At 48.0% G+C, this 20,000-nt stretch overlaps 2 protein-coding genes across 7 annotated transcripts in view; one reads left to right on the top strand and one right to left on the bottom strand.

Annotated features, from left to right (window-relative positions):
• Positions 1–3,261, top strand: part of LOC121706272 (transmembrane ascorbate-dependent reductase CYB561) — a 9,630-nt gene extending 6,369 nt beyond the window's left edge. Inside the window, exons 3-6 of one of the 2 annotated variants that reach the window (XM_042087883.1) lie at positions 1–73; positions 282–385; positions 888–1,045; positions 1,332–3,261. The exon at positions 1–73 is cut by the window's left edge and continues 26 nt beyond it. In XM_042087883.1, the coding sequence (XP_041943817.1) occupies positions 1–73; positions 282–385; positions 888–1,045; positions 1,332–1,521 (525 nt within the window). In that variant the 3' untranslated portion in view covers positions 1,522–3,261. The remainder of the gene's footprint in view (positions 74–281; positions 386–887; positions 1,046–1,331) is intronic. The other variant, XM_042087884.1, reaches the window with a different exon arrangement.
• A 495-nt stretch (positions 3,262–3,756) lies between these two features.
• Positions 3,757–20,000, bottom strand: part of tanc2a (tetratricopeptide repeat, ankyrin repeat and coiled-coil containing 2a) — a 152,371-nt gene continuing 136,127 nt past the window's right edge. For all 5 annotated transcript variants that reach the window (XM_042087836.1, XM_042087835.1, XM_042087837.1 and 2 more), the window contains 14 exons: positions 19,334–19,665; positions 18,835–18,943; positions 18,436–18,558; positions 18,027–18,263; positions 17,344–17,526; positions 16,595–16,688; positions 15,524–15,657; positions 15,036–15,159; positions 14,545–14,720; positions 14,146–14,278; positions 10,935–11,026; positions 10,603–10,749; positions 9,051–9,151; positions 3,757–8,091 (listed from right to left, as the gene is read on the bottom strand). In XM_042087836.1, coding sequence (XP_041943770.1) covers positions 5,991–8,091; positions 9,051–9,151; positions 10,603–10,749; positions 10,935–11,026; positions 14,146–14,278; positions 14,545–14,720; positions 15,036–15,159; positions 15,524–15,657; positions 16,595–16,688; positions 17,344–17,526; positions 18,027–18,263; positions 18,436–18,558; positions 18,835–18,943; positions 19,334–19,665 — 4,086 coding nt within the window. In that variant the 3' untranslated portion in view covers positions 3,757–5,990. The remainder of the gene's footprint in view (positions 8,092–9,050; positions 9,152–10,602; positions 10,750–10,934; positions 11,027–14,145; positions 14,279–14,544; positions 14,721–15,035; positions 15,160–15,523; positions 15,658–16,594; positions 16,689–17,343; positions 17,527–18,026; positions 18,264–18,435; positions 18,559–18,834; positions 18,944–19,333; positions 19,666–20,000) is intronic.

Here is a 20,000-nt window from a genome sequence, read left to right as displayed (position 1 = left end):
AATGAGCCCAGACGCAGTGTGAAGGTTCTTCATGGTGTGCTACACTTCCTAGTGCTTTTCATAAGCATTATCGGTGAGATCAGTCTCTTTCTCTGTCTTCCCCTGTGTGTGTGTGTGTGTGTAAGAGAGAGAGGTCTGGTTGATACAAGTTTTCGGTAACAAGAATATTTTATCAGATATTTTTTGTTATGCATAATTGAATTCAACTCATAGTGTTAACACTAGTGCTGTATTTTCATATTTGAATTCGACTCAGTGTGTTAACTGTATTTGCTTCTCAGGGATAGTGGCAGTGTTCCAGTACCATGACGCTAACAACATCCCTCATATGTACTCTCTGCACTCCTGGTGTGGAATGCTCACTTTTGTCTTATTTATTGCACAGGTAAACCCATGTATAATCTCTCCTCTCCCCTCAGCAGCGTAGTCATTGCAGTATTTCCATTTAAGTTGGACCAAACCTTTGTTATACAGAGCTGTACACTGATCTATTGCATCTGTATTGCCAAATTCCATGATTGCATTATTTTCTTTGAGGAAATATTGAGTTAATAATGATTGCAATGCACAAATCTTGAATTTGTGCTAAATCCTAGAGGGACTAGTGATATCACACACCTGTAAAATGGGGTTTTATCAAATAGATGATGTCTTCAGTAAAAGTTTTATGTTCCTTAATCCTCTAATAAAAAATATCCTATCTCTGTTATTAACCTTATCCGAATATGCCAGAGGTGATCTGAACCATTGCCCTCCCACAATGCCAAGGCAGTATGGCTGTATGTAACGAATGTAACGCTCATTGTTTGGGTGATTTCATTAATCAGTGGCATTGAATGGTGACATCAGCAGCATCTCCATCACGCGTGAGTGCTTCTGTTTTCCAGTGGCTACTAGGGTTTTGCTTCTTCCTGTTTCCGTGGACAACCACTTGGCTGCGGAGCCTCTACCTGCCTCTGCACGTGTTCTTCGGTCTGTCGCTGTTTGGCCTCGCCGTCGCCACCTGCCTGCTCGGCATCATGGAGAAGCTCCTTTTCGCCATCTCGTGAGTCAAGCTCACTGCTGCCCCTTCGCTTCCTTCTCTCTATCTCTCTCCCTTTTTTTGCACTCCCAGCTCACTTCTGTTTCAGTCCGAAATATTCTCTCTAAGAGATGGATTCCTTGCTTGACTGGAAGAGGAGTCTTATTTCTATGCGTAAAGACTTCCAAAATAGTCTCAGTCGAGGCTTGCAACTTAACAGTACCATACACAAACTGTAAATAAGCATCTTTCATCTATTGACTACATGTGAAAGAAAATTTTATCCGAGTCTCATTTTTGTTCTCCACAGAGACACCTACTCGGCGTATGCTCCTGAGGGCATTCTGGCCAACACTCTGGGCATAATGCTGCTGGCATACGGAGTGCTCGTAGGGTACGTGGTGACCCGTGACGAATTCAAACGCCCGCCTCACCCTGAAGAAGAGGCCTTGTCTGTGCACTTTAAGACCCTAACAGAGGGGGGTGCTGTTTCTCCTTGATTGGTCCCTCTCCATGTGGTTTTAAGGGGGGAGTAGAAGAACTGGTTTAGGAGAATATGTGACAGTAAGTTCCACAGTTTTTCTTTAGAGAGATAAGAAGAGACAGTCAGACTTCCCATGATTTCTGTTACAGAGAAGGTGTCAGATGCATTTATAATAATGCTGTTTTGTAATGTCATTGCCCACAAGGTCATTCAACTTCAACTTAGTTTCCTCCATAAATACTCATGTGGTCTACAGTGCACTCTTCCAGGAAAACCCAATCACTATATCAATAGGGTGCCTGGAGTCCACCACTGGCATAGTTCAGGGGGTGGAAGACGTTCACATTAATTTGGGGATTGGTGATCACATTACACCCTAATCCTAATCTGATGAAAAAGCATAAGATATCCAGAGTGTCTGACCCTAGGGCAGACTGGCCTTGTTTTGGCCAGAACAGCCATATCTGTTTAAGAGTTGGCTTCTACTTATGGGCATTATTGTAACTCTAAAGGGGTTCAGTACTGCTTCACACTCTCCACTAAAGCTACATCAACACTATTCCGTTTTCTTTGAATCAGAAACACTTTTGTTAAATTTGCCGTTTTTGAGCTCCTGTAATTGAGTGATTTTAAAATGCTGGAGGCCCTGTTTTCATTGGATACTCCGGCTTTGCTTTTTGATGTGGACAGGGAATTCCGCAAAAATCTGAAAACAATGACGTAGAAACTACTTACGGTACAAAAACAATCCTGATTGGACCATGCTAGTGTGATGTTTCCTGACTCTCCTTGACTCACTTTGACTTCTACTACTAGCATGTCAGAGGTGAATGCAACATGGAGAACAAAATACAAGCTTTACTGGCCTTGCTATCTTTAGTAGCAGCTGTAATGCATTCAAGTTTTACATCTTACAATCGTCAGTTGCTTGAATGGTCGTGTGATTTGTGTGAACGGACAAGTCATCTATGCTTCAGGTGTCCAGTCCAGACAATGTTCCAGAATTGCAAACGTGAGTCTGGATGGAGATTGTTTTAGTTTCAAAAGAAAACTGGAATAGTGTGGATGTAGCCTCAGGCAAACTGTGGGCTTCACTGTGTAGGAGTAGGTGTTGGTTTACTCCTCCTGACCACTTGTCATATGTGTGAAAGGCACAAAACTGACCCAGGATCAGCAGCTTCTTCCCTAATTCCTGCTGTTTTCACCTGTAGATGGCCTGTAGATGTAGAGGGTTTGTCTAACCGTCAGCAACACAAAACACAAAATATTTTAGTTGTGCCAGAACGTAATGTGCCTTTATAAACTCCAGAAGTGCCAGAATATATATCTATAACATTTGCCAGACTAGAACTACCTGCCAATACCAGTGTTTTCCAAATAGTAAATGGTTGTTTTTGTAAACTCCACAAAATAGCCAGACCTTTGATGTTATCCTTTCACAATCGAAATATTTCACATTCCATCCCACTGGTTCAGCTGGTTTCGGTTTACCAAAACAAACTCCAAACTTACGCCAAAACATCTAATGATTTAATAATTATATGAACAAATGATTAAAGAATGTACTGTATATATTCTGCTGACTCTAGTGTTGTGTGTGTAACTAACAGTAAGATTAATTAGCTTTGGCACTGGTAAAGCTTTCTGCACTTTTCTTTGAAGCCAAGAGCCTGTGACTTGAATAATATTGTTTGTTTTACGAAGGCCAGAGACATTAGGTGCTCTCAAATTCGTATCCATGTGCGTGGGGAAGGGAAACGGGACCCAGCTACTGACGATCTGAGTGTTAGAACTGCCTTTACAGAACATTGAGCATTCTGCATGTTTTTTGTGATTAGTGTTCTTTCAGCAACAAAATAACATGGCGTGTAGCACAGCAAATACTGATGCCTCTGTGCCTCTATTAGTGAATGGCTGTCCAGACTTTTTTTGTTTGTTAAAAACGTTCCAAACTTAAATATACATTTCATCTGTCAATTAGTGTAAATCTATTGTGAAAAAAATATTTCTGTCTTCAGCGTGACCAGCATTATCTTCAGAATTTGGAAAAGAACCAACCAACCGTGTCCATGTGTATCGCTGTTCATGTTTACAGTGCATTTTGATACTTCTGTCTATGTAGGAAGTGATGCTTGTGACCAGGATGAATGTTGACAATTCACTCTTAGTGCTGTGTGTAATGTGTGATATTGTGTAATGCTGTATGTGTATAATGAAAACCAAACAATAATCAAACTCATTGGCAACCAACATGTCTCACAGTCCATCTTTGTTTTTCACCTTGTTTTCTTCCAAGTGGTAGCCATTTTTAAATAAGTACAATATTTCCTCATACATACAGCCGATTGTACAGTTTACAGTCGCTTAATGGGGTTCAAAACAAAGCATTCTCCTTTGTCACGGTCCTCCTTGGCAAAAGGTTACAACTCACATTTACACACAATTTACAGAAACCTGGCCCTCAGCAAGCCCTGAAAGATGAAAAACAAAACAAAGTACAAAAAAGGATAAAAGATCAACTCTTTAAAGACTCATCTCCTCTCCACAATGGAAAAAATAAGTATGCGCACAAACACACACATACACGCACACACACACTCCATTGCAAACACTCGCCAAACAATGTCTTTGCTTGAATGTGTGTGAATCAGCAGAGAGCATGCATTCTTTAGTGGAATCTTTATGTACAGTCATTTACACAGAACTTATATATTTATACATATAAAAAACAACATTGGCTGAAAATACTTCCCGTACTACATCCTGCTTTGACCTCTGACATCACAGACACTTCCTGTTATTTCCTGCTAGTGGACTTGATTCTGTTGTGATGTTTGTCAAGCCATCTGGTAAGGTCCAATATGAATTCACTCATGAAATCCTTTTCATTAACCAGTGAGGGTTTGGAGTGAGAGGAGGTGTCCATTATGTCTAATGCCTGTACCCTCTCCTCAATGTCTGATTTTGATCTTTGCAGCAAAGGTGCTGAAAAGAAATAAAATAAAAAAACTCAAATATGCTCATCTCAAGGCCTTCCTTTAAGCTTAGCGTAAGGGCAAGGACACATGGTATTATTTAAGAGCGGACTCAAAGCTGAGCCACCGCTAGCTGCCAATAAGCGCGCATACGTCCAAACACCCGCACTCTCAGACAGAGTGCCCCTTCATGGCTTCACTGTTCTTAAGATAGAGTCTCCATGGTCCACACCGATGAATCTCAGCCTACTCATGAGTGGACGGTAGACTTCATGCATTTCTCTCAATTTCTCACTAGTTATCAAATGACCCCTAATCACAGAGTGGCAGCGCTGCCCTTTAGTTTCCTGTCCAGCGTTAAAGGAAGTCACATGGTCCGAGGCACCGATTAGCACGCCTGTGTTTGATTTGTACAGCACAGCCCGCTATTGTTTGGCCATTTCTCACGTGCTTCTCAGAAGTGGGCCAGCCGAGACACTGAGCCAATACTCTTTTCCCTTCCTAACCCAACTGCATGACAACCCTTTTTGGGCAGCACTTAAAAACAAACGGGAAGGTAAATAAATGTACAATCAAGTAGAGAAAAAAACAAAAATTAGGTATATATATTTATATTTTTATATATATAATTATTTTACAAACATAACTTAAAATGATAAATATTACTTTTTCGCTTTTGCTATGTACAGATTTACCTGGTGTCAGATTTTTCAAAGTCACTTTTACAGAAGGAGCAAAGCAGTGCGAGTTGCCCCGAGTGTAATTATGCAAGGCTGGGAAAGTTTCAGATGAGAGCCCAAGGCTGCGATGCATCGACCCCCCACTAGTGCACCGCGACGGGAAGGCATTACTGGCCAGCTTTCTTCTCCTGGTGTGAATACCGGAAGTCTTCAGGTCGAGCGTTAGAACCGACATACTGCCTGATCGATCTTACGTGAGGTGGTTTTACGTTCTGAAGCACTTGAGCGCTCCTGGGTTCTGGGACCACAAACCTCACCACTGGCCCGTTCTAGACGGTGGAACTCCACTGGACCTCTGAAACAGCTGTCTTTCTGTACAAAGCCTTGAGTTAATAATCAGCATTGACACCTTGAGGAAAAAACAGCACTTGGATGTATTATTTTAAGACTTGTTGCTGTTTATACTGTAGTATATTAATATTTCTGTAAGGCCACACTATAAACAGTAAGTATTAAAATCCAGACATCTATCCAAGCTCTGTTTTTCCTTTCAATTGACCCCCCAGCTTAGAACTGTGCACCAGAGACTGTTTTCAAATGAAGAGCAAAGCCCACCTTTGCCCAGTTTGGAGTATTCAGCATTAATACATTAACATGAGAGATGTGGCTTGGTAATGTTCTGTGCCAGTCTGTTTGTAAATGATGGGATGGTTAGCATCACCAGGCTGAAAGCTCATTGGTGAGACGGTCTGTGAACATACACACTGTGTGTGAATATGGGAGTGTGTGTGTGTGTGTGTGTGTGTGTGTGTTGGAGCCGCCTTGCTGCCCTACACGTTTGACTCCACGAACGGTCTCTTTGGCTTGATGGGGGAGGTGGGGCCCTGGCGGTCAGCGCGGCCCATCTGCCGGTAGTCGCCGCCGTCCTGGTAGGCCTGCGCCACGGGCAGCGTCCGAGCCACTTTCACGTCCGGGTAGGTGGGCGCCTGGCTGACGCGGCCCATGGCGTCGGCCGCCATGGGCACAGAGTAGTAGTCCTCCTCCATCAGGTGCCCGTTGTGGGCGTTGTTGGTACGGTTGTAGTAGGCAATATGGCTGTAGCCCGTGTTGCTGGGCGACGTGGCCGGGCTGCTGACCACCGTGTCCAGCGACGACACGGCCCAGGCGCGCGACGACGGCGAGGAGGAGGACGAGGAAGAGGAGGGCTGCTGAGGTGGCGGCGGCTGCTGGAGATACTGCTGCGTGCGCGCGGTCTTGTCGATGATTCCCATGAAGGGCGTGGCGCGCGAGCGCAGGGCCTCGCCCGGGTACGTGCCGCCCATCACGCGCATGTCCAGCGGGCCTTGCGGCGGCGACACGGGCGACAGCTCGTCACAGAAGCCGCCCTCGTAGGACAGCTTGAGCGGGATCTCCATCTGCTGGGCCGAGGGCCTGAAGCCGGGGCCGAGGTTGACCGCCGAGCCGGCGCCGCCCAGGCTGCTGGCGGACGGCGAGAAGCGCAGACCCACGCTCTGCGAGTGGATGAGCGGGCGCGGCGTCGGCGCGTGCTGCTTGGGCTCGGCGGCCGTGGCGCTGACCGGTCTGCGGAGTGCGTGCGGGTTCTCGGGCGAGCCCAGCGGGGCCTGCTGGCGCTCCAGCTCGTGCGGCGGCGCTGCCGAGTAGTACGCCGCCGACTGGCTGCGGCTGATCTGCGGCGTTTGGCCGTAGGCGCGCAGCCCGCCGGTCACGGGCCGCTGGTAGGCCGACGACGGCCGCTGCAGTGGAGCCTGCTGCTGCGGCGGCGGAGGCGGCTCGTCCTCCATGAGCCCCGGGTCCATGCTGATGGCGCGCTGGTACAACATGCCCGCGCTCAGGCTGCCCTGCACCTGCAGCGAGCCGCCGTAGCCGCCGCCCTCGGTCAGCTCGTCCATCGCGTCGCCGGGGCAGCGGGCGCTCATGGAGTGCGCCATCTGGCTGTAGGCGCTGCTGCCCAGCACGGCACTGGAGTGCACGGCGGCGCTGGGCTGGTTGGTGCGCACGATCTGCGCCTTGGCCGGCTGCAGCCACTGGCCCTGCTGCGGCGCCACCTGCACCTGCTGGGGCAGCTGGAAGGAGCGCTGGGCCGACATCTTGGACAGGGGCGACTTGGGCCGGCCGGCGTGGGGGTGGTGGTGGTGGGGGTGGTGGTGGTGTTGCGGGTGGTGATGGTGGGACTGGGGCAGCTGAAGCGGCACCTCCTGGTGGTAGCGGGCAGAGGCGGCCGAGGCCGACTGCGGGCGGTAGAGGCCCACAGGGTCGGAGGCCGGGCCGGCGCGGTACTGCGGGCCCCGGCGCAGGGGCGAGGGCGGCGGGCTGAAGTGGTAGGAGCCGCCCGGCGGCAGCTGCTGCGGGGAGATCTGGTGAGCTGGGGAGGTGTGCGGCGGGCTCGGCCGGAAGTGGCCTGCGCTCTGGTGGGTGGGCGAGAGCGAGGAGGGCGAGGTGGACGCCTGGTAGCCCTGGCGCGTGGGCGACGGCACGGAGGGCGGACTGGGCCGCATCTCGTAGGCCTGGCCGCCGCCGGACGACAGGTAGGGCGAGTCGCGGTGGCCCGGCGACGGCGGCATGTTCTGGATGACGGGGAGCGTGGCAGGGCTGCAGCGGGGGCCCGGCGCCATCACCACTCCGCCGCCCCCTAGTGGCGGCAGGGCCTCCATGTCTCGCTCCAGGTAGTCCTCGTCCTCCTCGAACAGGTCCTGCACGGGCTCCATGTCGGAGAGGCGGGGCTCCAGGGGCGCTGGGGGCAGGACGGGCGGCTCCTGGTCGGGGGGCGGGGAAGGGGGCTGGTCCAGCTCCTGCTGCTGGGCCACCTGACGACACTCCTCCTCCACGCGCTGCAGCAGGCGCTGGATCTCACGGTTGTTGGGGCACAGGCGCATGGCTTCATTCAGGTCCTCCAGGGCTGCGTGGAACTGCCTGCAAGGGCAGAGAGAGAGAGAGAAGAGGAGACAGAAAGAGAGAGAGAGAGAGAGAGAAGAAGAGACAGAGAGGAGGCGAGAGAAAACGGGAGAAGACAGAGAAAGAAAGGAAGCGATGGGAGGAGCAGTGATGGATGGAAAGAGAGAGAGTAGAGAGAGAGAGAGAAAGTGAGGATGGTTAGATAAGGAGGAAAGAGGAGCAGTGAGGAGGTGGAAGAGGAGATGACAGAGAGGGGATAAAGAAGCATAGAAGAGTACATGATAAGAGATACAAATGAGGGAGAAAGAGAAAATGGATAAGTTAAGTACACAACTACATACAGGACCACTGATCAGTGATCATGAATGAAGACTGAAAAAGCAAGTGACCTTTCAAGGAACCTCTCAACCATCCCTAAATCACCAAAAAAAACTACTGTGTAGAGTTCACTTGAGGTGACCCGTTTTTTTCTTTTACTTCCATAGAGTATCTTTTCTTTTCAGTTCTGAGCTTACAAAACTCATAACTGAAAAGAAAACCAAAAAAAAAAAAACAGTGACACCAGAGACCGGATGACCTGGTCAGGAACTGAAAATGTATGGAGAAACACAAAGCAAAAAGAAGATCGAAATCAAACTTGGTGAAGGAACTGAACATGACCAGAGAGTGAGGTGTATGGGGGGTGAGGCTGAACGAACCTGCTAACCCCTAATACTATGCCTTGCACTCCTCTGCCCAGGAAGCTTCCTGAGATATAAGCCAGCACCAAATTCAAAAGGTAGCACAAAACTGAAACAAGACTTAAAGTCTCTAAGTTCACTTAAAGGACCCTGAATGGATCAGAAGCTAAACCAAAGATGGCTGCAGCGACTGACACATGTAGGGGGATCAAACAAACAAACAAACAAACAATAAAACAAAAACTAAATGATGAGAGGCCCCGCCTTTGGCCCTTCTCTGTCCGTCTCTATGGTTACCTGCTGCTGCGCTTGGCACGGGCTCGGGCGTAAAAGGCCTCGTACGATTTGGGTTTCAACTCTAGAGCCTTGGTGGCAAACTCCTCAGCCATCCCAAAGTCCTGTAAGCAACAACAGGGCCAACAGTCATTCACAGGAGCCTTAAAGCGCAGCCAAGCACGCACACACACACACACACACACACACACACACACACACACACACACACACACAAAACATATACATAAGGCGATGAAACTAAAAAATGAACTCATGAACTAGCGCTCAAGAGCTAAACACACACAGACCCTCACACACACATTTCCATACCCTTACATCCATAAATGCGCACACACACACACACACACACACACACACACACACACACACAAGCACACAGACATACATACATACATAGAAACATGAAGGTGCTGGAACAGATAAGAAGCAATGTCAGGAAATTAAATGAAATGGGAGGATGAGAGACTATCTTGAATTACATGTCACGGAACAATGATTTAGTGTAATCGTACATACATATCATGGAACAATGGATCAGTGAAGTCACACATAATTCAAAAAGCTTTAATATGAATTGCCTGAGTGAACAGACACAAGAAATTCTGAAATGCTGCATGAATGATCACGAGATCACATTTGCAGACACACAACATGTACATACCTGACATATACATATGCACATAGACAGAAACACACACACGCACACACACACACACACACACACACACACACACACACACACACACACAAAGGTGAAGGACACACAGATGTCCTCTCGACAGAGTAAGTCTAAGCCTGTCTACAAGCCAAGCCCCTGACAACAGCTCCAAAAAACAGCCCTCAATTTTGCCAGAATAACCAAAGAACAAAGAAAACACAAACAAATCAAACAAATAAAGACAAAAAACAAAACAGGAAAAGTCATGAAAATACACAAAAACAGTGTAAATAACAAAAACTGAACCCAAAGCAAAGACATGAAAGATGGGGGGGGGGAGGATGATGTTTCTCCAGCTCAAGCTCTTAAGGACACTGATGTGTCAGCATAGCATGGACACGCCCTCTATGTCCCTTGTTCATCATTGACGCCTAGTGAACTTTGCAGAATCACCATAAAGTACTGTAGGTTAGGTTTGACGAAAACATTTCAGTCTAGCTGTTTTAATTTCATAGGCCCCTTATTTTCTTTTATGAAGTAGCATTTCTTATTTGAAAAAAAAAAAAAAGCTGTGTTTGGAGGACAAGACACAAAGCAGACACATTTCTTCTGTGTTTTAATTTTTGTAGGTGCCTGTGAGTGTCTTGGTTGTGGGGGATGTGACAGTGTGCAGGACTGAGGTAACGCTTGGTCCTCTGACAACAACATTTAGAGATGGTGCGTCTGTGACCTCAACAACGCACAGGCGAAACAGGAACAGAAGACAGAAGAAACAGGCAGAGACAGGGGAAAAGGACAGAGGCGAGGAAACGAGAGAGAGAGAGAAAGAGAGAGAAAGAACTGGATCGAAGAACTAGAGCGATTGAAAATGTGAAGAGAGGGATGCAGACGTACGTTCATTTTCCTGCGACAGCGGGACAGGTTGAGTAGCAGGCAGACTTTGAGCTCACGGAAGGTCTTCAGGTCCTCGCTGAAGCCCTCACGAGGAAACTTCTTTAGCGCATACTGGTACCGTTGGGCAGCCTCCTTCACCTTCCCTTTCTGTGGTGGGAGGACGCACACACACGCAAGCACACGCGCGCATACACACACACACACACACACACACACACACACACATATACATGAGCAAATACACACACATACATAACCATTTTAATAAAACCGCCATAGAATATGGTATGAACACTGTTTTTTGATATATATCAGATTTGCAGAGGCCTGACCTTATAGAAACCATCTCCTTCCTCCATCAGTTTGCTGAGAAGCACGATCATGATGTCCGGCTTTGAGGTGGCCATTGCCCATGTCGCTGGACCTGCAGCCAAACAGAGAGCATGATGGGTAAGCAGGAAGAGAAAACAGGAGCAACACAAGGAAGCTCCATCCATTCGTGACCTGGTGGAGGCAGAGCGCCACCTGCACTCCATGTGACATCACAGAAGGGGTGAACTCTGATTGGTGGTTGGGAGTAAGCAGGACGGTGTGAGTAGAAAATAAAGACACGTCAGGATTGCTGACGACAGCAGTCTGCGCACCACCCTGTTCTCTTGTTTGGTTCTGATGAAGGGATCCACACCTCCAAACCTGCTGTTAGTTTGCATTCCCCCAACATGATTGACAGACTGGTAATCAGGCTAGAGAATGAACCCAAAATGCCTTCCAGCATTTTTTGCTGGATTAGAAGGCTGACCTGGCTGGACAAGGCTTGAGGCTAGCAGCAGGGAGGGGAGGATACTGGAAGGCTGAATGGGGTCACTAAATTTCGTATATGAATGGAAATTAGCAACCTACAACAGGTAGCAATAGGATTGTTTGGAGTGCTTAAAATACTATTTTAAGTGCAGATCTGTGGTCTTGGACTGAATTTTGAACATTTCGGGTTTCCATATTTAAGGCTGAATAGGTAGATGCCAACTAAACCAAGCCCTGCACTTAAGAAAATGTTATTGAGAGTCAGCAGCATAGCAGGTTCTCTAGTGAGAGCACAGAAACAGCTGGCCATTCCACAGCCATGCAGACTGACAACCATACATGCAGTTTTGCCTTTTAACCACCAGAGGGCATGCATGGGTCAAAGGATGAATAGCGCAAGACACACGCAGATACCTTGGTGCAGAAATCACCTCCTTCACACTGCATCTGACGCACTAAAACCTTGACCAAATTTCTCAAGACTTAACTTGAAGGATGTAGTGTGTGGGGTGCAGTGCTTAGGGAGTGATTTGGGAAGTAGCCCCCAGGTGCATTCCCACAGGTATGGGGGGGGGGGGGGGTGTTAAGTGAATGAACCTTTGCTTAGCAGGCATGAATGAATGACACCCAAGCAAGCTGTAGACACTTCATCCACGTGGACCACAGTCATATTACAGAGACTCTCCCACACCCTCCTCCACTTCAAGAGAGGCTGAGTAACGTAGGCCAGAACGTGTGCACACATAAACAGCGGAGGTCCAGATAGGGGACAGGACGACACACAGGGGAAAAAAACAAAACAAAAAAAAGTTGGGTAGGGAGAGGCGTCGGGGTTGGGGTGTGCGTTTCACAGGTACACACAGACACAGAGACTGGGTTTACCTCGCGCTCGACTGGGGAGGGTCTGACATCCTGGTTACGGAGGGTAGCGGGATGTAGGCAGAGTGTGTGTGTGGGGGGGTGGGGGGGGGGGGGTGTCACGGGGGGCAGGGGTGATGGATGGGAGGGGGTGAGTTGTGTTAGATATGGGGATGACATGGACAGAGAACCACCACCCATTCACCCACACAAAGGAAGATAACCCGGAATCGTCAGAGAGAGTGAGAGAGAGAGAGAGAGTGAGAGAGAGAGAGAGAGAGAGAGAGAGAGAGAGATAGGGAGAGAGAGATAGGGAGAGAGAGAGAGAGAGAGAGATGTGTGTGCCAGAGAGAAAGAAGGGGTGGATTGGGGGTGTGGATGGGAAGAGAGCACAAAAAGCTGCCGTGAGAACAAGGGAGCAGGATAAGAGACGAGAGCGAGAGAAAGAGAGCGAGAGAGAGAGAGAGAGAGAGAGAGAGAGAGAGAGAGAGAGAGAGAGAGCGAGAGCGAGAGAGAGCGAGAGAGAGAGAGAGAGATACTAAAAGAGAGAATGGGGAAGAAAGAAGAGGGAGAAAGACAGGCAGGCTAAAAAACAGCAGAAGCGGTGCTTGTGCAATGGCAAGCAAGCAGCAGCAGTACCAGAAACGTTAGCAACTATGCTAACAGCTAGCACTACAGCTTGTCATCAGATAGCTCAGAGCTTTAGCATCAGTGCTAACAGCTAGCATGTATACCTAACAGATTGTTAGTAGGAACAAGGGACAGTTAGGACAAATCTGACAGGGAAGGAGATCTAGGCAGCATGGCTTTGTGATGGTATGGTAGGGTTAATCCAAACGGGTAGCACTAGGATTTGTGAGGCAAATGTCAGCACTATAAGAGGCCTCAAAACCAATAACCCTCAACAGAAAGGTCACTGGCCAAAGCCAGTGTGTGCTGCCATTTTCTCACCCAATGGGTCTTTTATTTAAATCAGAATGTCAACCATGTGACACTTTCAAATGCCTCATCTTCTGAATTTAATACAAGGCTGCCTTTAATTGAAGGTTAAAATCTTCCCTTGAGAAAGCACCTCAGGTGACAGTAGACAGAGGACAAGAAGAGTGGATATCAGGGCCTTATTCTCTCACTCTTCAACACACTCAGACAGAGCCTCACTGCATATCCTATCTGTTCTTCTGCATGATCCTTTAAGCTGTTTCCATAGCTGTCTGATTCACTTACTTCCTTTCCCCTCTTTCCATCAGTCTCACTCCCCATCTCCTCCTCTCTGTCTTCTTCCTCTCTTCTGGTCTCAATCTCTACTTCTATCCAGCTTTCTATTCCTTCCTTTCTCTCTCTATTCTTTCCTTTCTCTCCATTCCTTCCTTCATCTCTCACTATCCTGTTCTCTGACCCTGTTTACATTTGGTTTTGAAATGCATCTTGGGTGATCCCATCTCAAGTGGTCACTGCTAAATATAAGTGTAAATAATCGCCAAGACGCATTGCGAGCCGATCACTTAAAACAACTTGCCGAGGTGGTCTGAGACGCATTTTGACCACATATCATTCATAGTGTCATGGACAATGGGAGCTCTATGAATGAATGTGATGTTGGGCAGTAACGAAATCTAAACACAAGTGGTCAGCAATGTGTCTAGCTGTACACCTTGGATACATGTGTAAATGCCGATGTGTCTTAGCTGACCACTTGTGATCGGATCACCCAAGATGCATTCTAAAAACAAGTGTAAACAGCTTCTCTGTCTTCCTTACTTCATGCATACATTATTATTTCACTCCCTCTCCCTGTCTTTCTCTTCTATCACATTCCCTCTTTTCCTGTTTCTCCACTCCCTCATTCTTCCTTCCTCCCCCACTCTCTCGCTGTCTCTCGCGTACCTATCTTGGCACCCTTCTTCAGTAGGGCCACCACCACTGACGTGTTCCTGCAGCCCACGGCCCGGTCCAGAGGCCTCATGCCGCTGTGGTCCACGTGCTCAATCATCGCACCGTGATCCACCAGGAACTGCACCTGGGGAAGGAAGAGAGAGAGAAACCATTAGACAGGCCACTAACAAAACAATTCATTTCCTATCGCCCCCACACCCCCCAACTCAACATGTGCTGCTTTTTGTCATTAAATTCATTTGATTGTTCACACATAGATTGACTTTTTAACCAAAGGTAAGCATTTTAGACATTGGATTTTGCATTCACTGATACACCTTTTTGTCAATACATTTCCCATAATTCCATTCCTTTAGTAAGCGCAGTGCTCCTCCTCTTGGCTTTACTTACCACCTCTGAGTCTCCATAGAAGGCGGCCAGGTCCAGTGGGGTTCGGCCGCTCTTATCCGCATGGGCGGTGGCCGCACCCTTTTCCACCAGGGCACGGACCAATGGGAGGTGGCCTTTCAGACACGCCCAGCTCAGAGCGGTCAGCCCCTCCTTGTCCATCAACGCCAGGGATGCACCTGCAGAGAAAGCCCAGAGGTCAAAGGTCAGGGTGCCATGGCAACCTTAGAGGCTCTAGTGCTGGATGTTGTTTTACTGCTAATATTACTGTTATCAATACCATTTTCAATTTAATTATTATCTTCTTTAGAGACAACCGTACAGACATAATTGTCACAGTTGGGAGTGGCTTTTAAAGCAAGATCAAAAATCATAAAATAAACATGATTTTAGGTCACGTGATGCTGTGTATGTGGGGTGACGTCATATACTGTATAAGGACATGTGACATGAAGCCATATGATATGAGGTCATGTGACATGTGCAATGCCCACCCTGTGCTAGCAGGTACTCGGCTGTGCCCAGGTGTCCCTCACAGGCGGCCATCATGAGGGGAGTGCGGCCCTGCTTGTCGGCCATGTTGACATCGGCGCCATGGTTCAATAGCAGATCAACTATCTGTGGCAGCAGAGAAAAAAAACACAGTGGTTATAACAAACACCTACACACACATGCAGACTAACCTATGCTTACACACTCGTACACATGATTAACAGATGCTAAACATGGACCCACGCTCATTTACACTGAACAAACAAACAGATTTGTTTGATGGTTGGCTTCAAGTATATTCACAAGGTACTTTAATAAGCTTAACTTTAATAAGCCCACTTTTCATACAATTTAAGTGTGATTGATATTGAGGGTCTTGTGTGTGTCTTGCTCACAAACTAAGCTACCTGCTGTATGTGTGTGTGTGTGTGTGTGTGTGTGTGTGTGTGTGTGTGTGTGTGTGTGTGTGTGTGTGCACGCATGTACCCACCTGCCAGTGTCCCTGGCGCACGGCGCTGAAGAGGGGCACGATGCCACGCCGGTTTGGTTGTGCCACAGCGGCACCCTGTTCCAGTAGCAGACGGCACACATCCAGCTTCCCCCGACCAGCTGCCGCTGTCAGAGCTACACACACACACACACACACACACACACACACACACACACACACACACAGAGAGAGAGAGATTAGAGAGAAGCACACACATTGTATGAACACACACAGACCATGATATGAAAAAAAAACAGCAGTCTGGCAATACTGCCCGTCCTCAGCTATAAATACGTTCAGATGAAGTGGAGTGGCTAACTAGCAGCCTTTCACTGAACTGACTTCAATTAATTCCTGAGGGCCTTATTCTGGCTGCTCTTATGAAAGAAGATCTATACGCTTCTTGAGAGGCCTTTCCAGCCCGAAGAACCTTTTACAGTGTCCAGAATGGGCTTTGTGCTTTTCTGAGTAACACTATGAAGAAATCCTTCAACACTACTGCTGCTCTGTCCAAGCAGAGAGAGAGAGAGAAAGAGAGAGCGAAAGGGAGAGAGAGAGAGAGAGAGAGAGAGAGAAAGAGAGAGAGAAAGGGAGAGAGGGAGAGAGAGAAAGTAGTGGTAAGCCAGAGAAAAACAGTGTGAGGGAAAGAGGGAAATAAAAATATGATAAGAAATCATTTGGATGATAAACGACGGCAGTAAGAGCACAGCACTCTCTTAGTCAGATCGTTTCCCTCTGCTGACTGCTGGGATTGCTGAGCGATTAAATATGAACAGCTAGACATCAATCACGCACACACATACACCATGAAACACACACCTACACACAAACTAAACACACACTCCATATACAGGCACACTACACAAACAGTTCTTAGAAACACACACACACACACACTCAGGAGGACTATTAAACACATTTAATATGGACATCCATCAGAAGTACTGAGGTCAGGAAATTTATTCCTGTGAAGGTAGAGCAGTGGAGAGAAGCAGCATCTATCTCTCAGTCTCTCTCTCCATCACACACACATACACACATACACACACACACACACACACACAGCAGTACCTGTCTCTCCCCAGAGAGTGTCAAAGCTGTTGATCTGTGCTCGCTCCTCTTCTTCCTCATCTTTCTCTGGTAGGTCCAATAGGTAAGATGCAATCTGCCGTACACACACACACACACACACACACACATAGACAGAGAGAAAAACACAGTTCATGATGAATAAATACACTAACTATACACATGAACATTGTTCATGCAGATGTGTGGGTGTGGATGAATTTCAAAATCTACTCAACTTTTCTACCAGCCAGTAGAGATGTGAGATGTGATATCATGATTATAGTGACCAAATTGATCACGGTTATCGGTATTATTACGATATGATTAAAATGTGCTGAAATTGTTTCTAAGTCTACCACCAATGATAGACAAAACTCATAATGGGCCTGTTCTCCATGCACAGTAGCAACAAAACTAAAAGATCAACAGAACAGCATTCATGTGCCATAGTGTCTCGTCATAAAAGTGTTGTGGCTCCTATAAGGCGCACTCTGTTTCTGTGAGTTCTGGATCATCCTACAATGATCCAACTACCGGTATATGCCTCCGGTCTGGAGCTGAAGCAGCAAAGGCGAACATAGCGCTATACAAACTAGATTTCTCTACTGAGACGTCCCTCCATGGAGTTTGTTTACATTTCCCTGTATGTGAGAGAGACAGTGTTGTACCTCTGTATGTGTGTGTGTTGTACCTCTGTCTATCCCATACTGGCAGCTGTGTGTGTGTAAGTGTAAGAGACAGTGTTGTACCTCTGTATATCCCATGCTTGCAGCTGCGATGAGGGCTTGCTGAACTGCGTGGCTCTTGCTGAACGCCCCCTGCTGGCCGTCTGGGTTCCAGTCACACTGCACCAGGAACTTCACCACCTCCAGGTGACCCCGCAGGGCGGCGTGCACCAGAGCACACTGACCACTCTTATCCAGGTGATCCACCTGTACAGGCACACGCACACACACACACGCGCGCACACACACACACACGCGCGCACACACACACACACACATACAGGAGATGTTACTGACCTGTATAGTTGGAATGCTAGCTCTATCTATTTACCCGCCACAGTGTTTGGTAAGTTGCGCAATAGTGGGTGCTAATATCCATCCCTGGTGTGTGTGTGTGTGTGAGAGAGAGAGAGCGAGAGAGAGAGAGAGAGAGAGAGAGAGACAAAGCTAGTGTGTGTCGCACCTCTGTATATCCCATGCTTTGGCAACCCATGTGTAACCATCAGTCGCCATTAGACGCAAAGCAACAAAATGCAGGTTCATGTCCCTTCTGCATGCAGTGTATAACGCAGTTGACCTCTGTAGGTGTGGTGAAGCAGCGTCACCGCCTGACCGTCAGTCCCGGGTTCGATTATCGACCAAGTCAATGTGACTGGGTAAAAGTGTCTCCTAGTTACCAGTCAACTTTCACTTTATCTGGCTCTGACCTTGGCTTTCTTGGCGCAAAGCATGGTGACGATGGTCAGGTGTCCGGCGGCGGCGGCGTAGCTCAGGGCGCTGATGCCGCTCTCGGACGTGGTGTCCACGCTGGCGCCGAACTCCAGCAGTAGTCCCGCCGTCTCGGCGTAGCCCAGGTGGGCGTGCACGCACAGGATGGGTGCGTTGCTCAGCACCTCCGTGCGGTAGTTCACGTTGGCACCTCCCAGGATCAGCAGACGAGATACCTACAACAGAGAGTGAGAAAGAGAGGGAGAGAGAGAGCAACCATTAGACAGGCCACTAACACGGTGTGTGTGTGTGTGGGTGTGTGTGTGTGTGTGTGTGTGTGTGTGTGTGTGAGTATGAGTGTGAGTGTGAGAGAGTGTATGTGTGTGTGTGTATGTGTGTGTGTATTACCTTAATATTGGGTGTATAGAGGTTCCTAAGGGAGGCCAAGGCAGTGGACAGCCCCTCTGTGCTGTAAGAAACCCACAGCCCCTGCAGAACGGACGAGGAGACCCCAACCTTCTTACTCAGGCCCTGTAAAGAGAAGGGGAGTAGACATACCATCAGTACCACAGTCAATGGACACAATAAAAAGAAAGAAGATAAAGCACTGAGCTTTACTTCAGTGAGAAAATAAACTGAACAAGTATGCTTTGAACTGAAATGAGTGGTGTGTATGTGTACGCTGAAAAATACTTGTGAGTGTGTGTGTGTGTGTGTGTGTGTGTGTGTGCATGTACTGATGTTTGATCTGAGCATGCAGATTGCGGCGATTGTGTGGTGTATTTGTGTGTGTGTGTGTGTGTGTACCTTAAAGATGTGTGCTTTGAGGATGTGGTGGCCCAGCTCAATGGTCTGCTGGCGGTTGAGTTTGCCCTCCTGACGGGAGAACCAGAAGGCCAGGAGAGTGTGTCCACTCCTATAGGGGAACCAGGGAAGGAGAGGAGGACATGAAGGAAGACGAAGAAGAGAGGAAAGGTGAGGACGGGTGAGGAAAGGTAGAAGAGAAAAGAGCAGAGAGGAATGCCAAAGATTTCTCAGTCAGATGGGCGTTCTTCTGTCGCACAGAACATCTCAATTATCTGCTGAACTATGTGCTTTTCTCAAGGTGACTGTGTTTGTGTACTTTTATGATGTAATTCTATCAGACAATTAAATATCTGCAACTACTTAAATGCATGTCACCCTTGACCTTGTCTCTTGAATATGACCTTTGGCCTTACCTGGGGTCACAGAGGAACTTGAAGAGATGACCTTTGCCCTTACCTGGGGTCACAGAGGAACTTGAAGAGATGACCTTTGCCCTTACCTGGGGTCACAGAGGAATTTAGTCTTCTCGCCCTCCTCCCTCCAGATGAGCCACTCCCTGAAAGAGGGGTGGACGAACATGCGTGTGCCGTCCCGCCTCCGCACCAAGAAGGGCGACAGGAGCTCGGCGCGCTGCAGGAAGTCCTCCCACTCCATGACGGCGCCGCGCACCGCGCCCGAGTTCACCGCGCCGTACGCCTGCTCGTCCGTCAGCGGGTGCAGCGAGGCCACCGCCACGTTCAGCAGCGGCAGCGCCCGCTCAAACGACGACTGCGTGGGGAAGCGCATGTTCAGCAGCAGCAGGTACACCTCCGCCAGGCTGACCGGGACCACCTGCCAAACAACAAACAAACAAATAATTGCATAAATAAACAACTCATCAGAGTCACTGTACATCTATCAACAGGTACTCCTTCGCCGGGCTGACGGACACCACTGGACAACAGCAATCAGACAAATAAATGCATTATAATCATGATCATTAGTAGGTCTACTTTTTTCCAGCCAATGTCACTTTTGATTAATGAAATAAATAATAAACAATGAATTATAAACACATTTCTGGTCAGTCACAATCTAGCAGCAGGGGAAACCTCAAATAGCGTGACTCATAATACAGACAGACAGAGAGAGAAATCTCAATCAACCTGAGCAAATGTGACAGCTGA

The sequence above is a fragment of the Alosa sapidissima genome, chromosome 3, assembly GCF_018492685.1.
Source record: "Alosa sapidissima isolate fAloSap1 chromosome 3, fAloSap1.pri, whole genome shotgun sequence".
Classification (NCBI taxonomy): Eukaryota; Metazoa; Chordata; class Actinopteri; order Clupeiformes; family Clupeidae; genus Alosa; species Alosa sapidissima.
The sequence above is the reverse complement of the archived record's forward strand: the minus strand, read 5'-3'. Positions and strand labels throughout refer to the sequence as shown.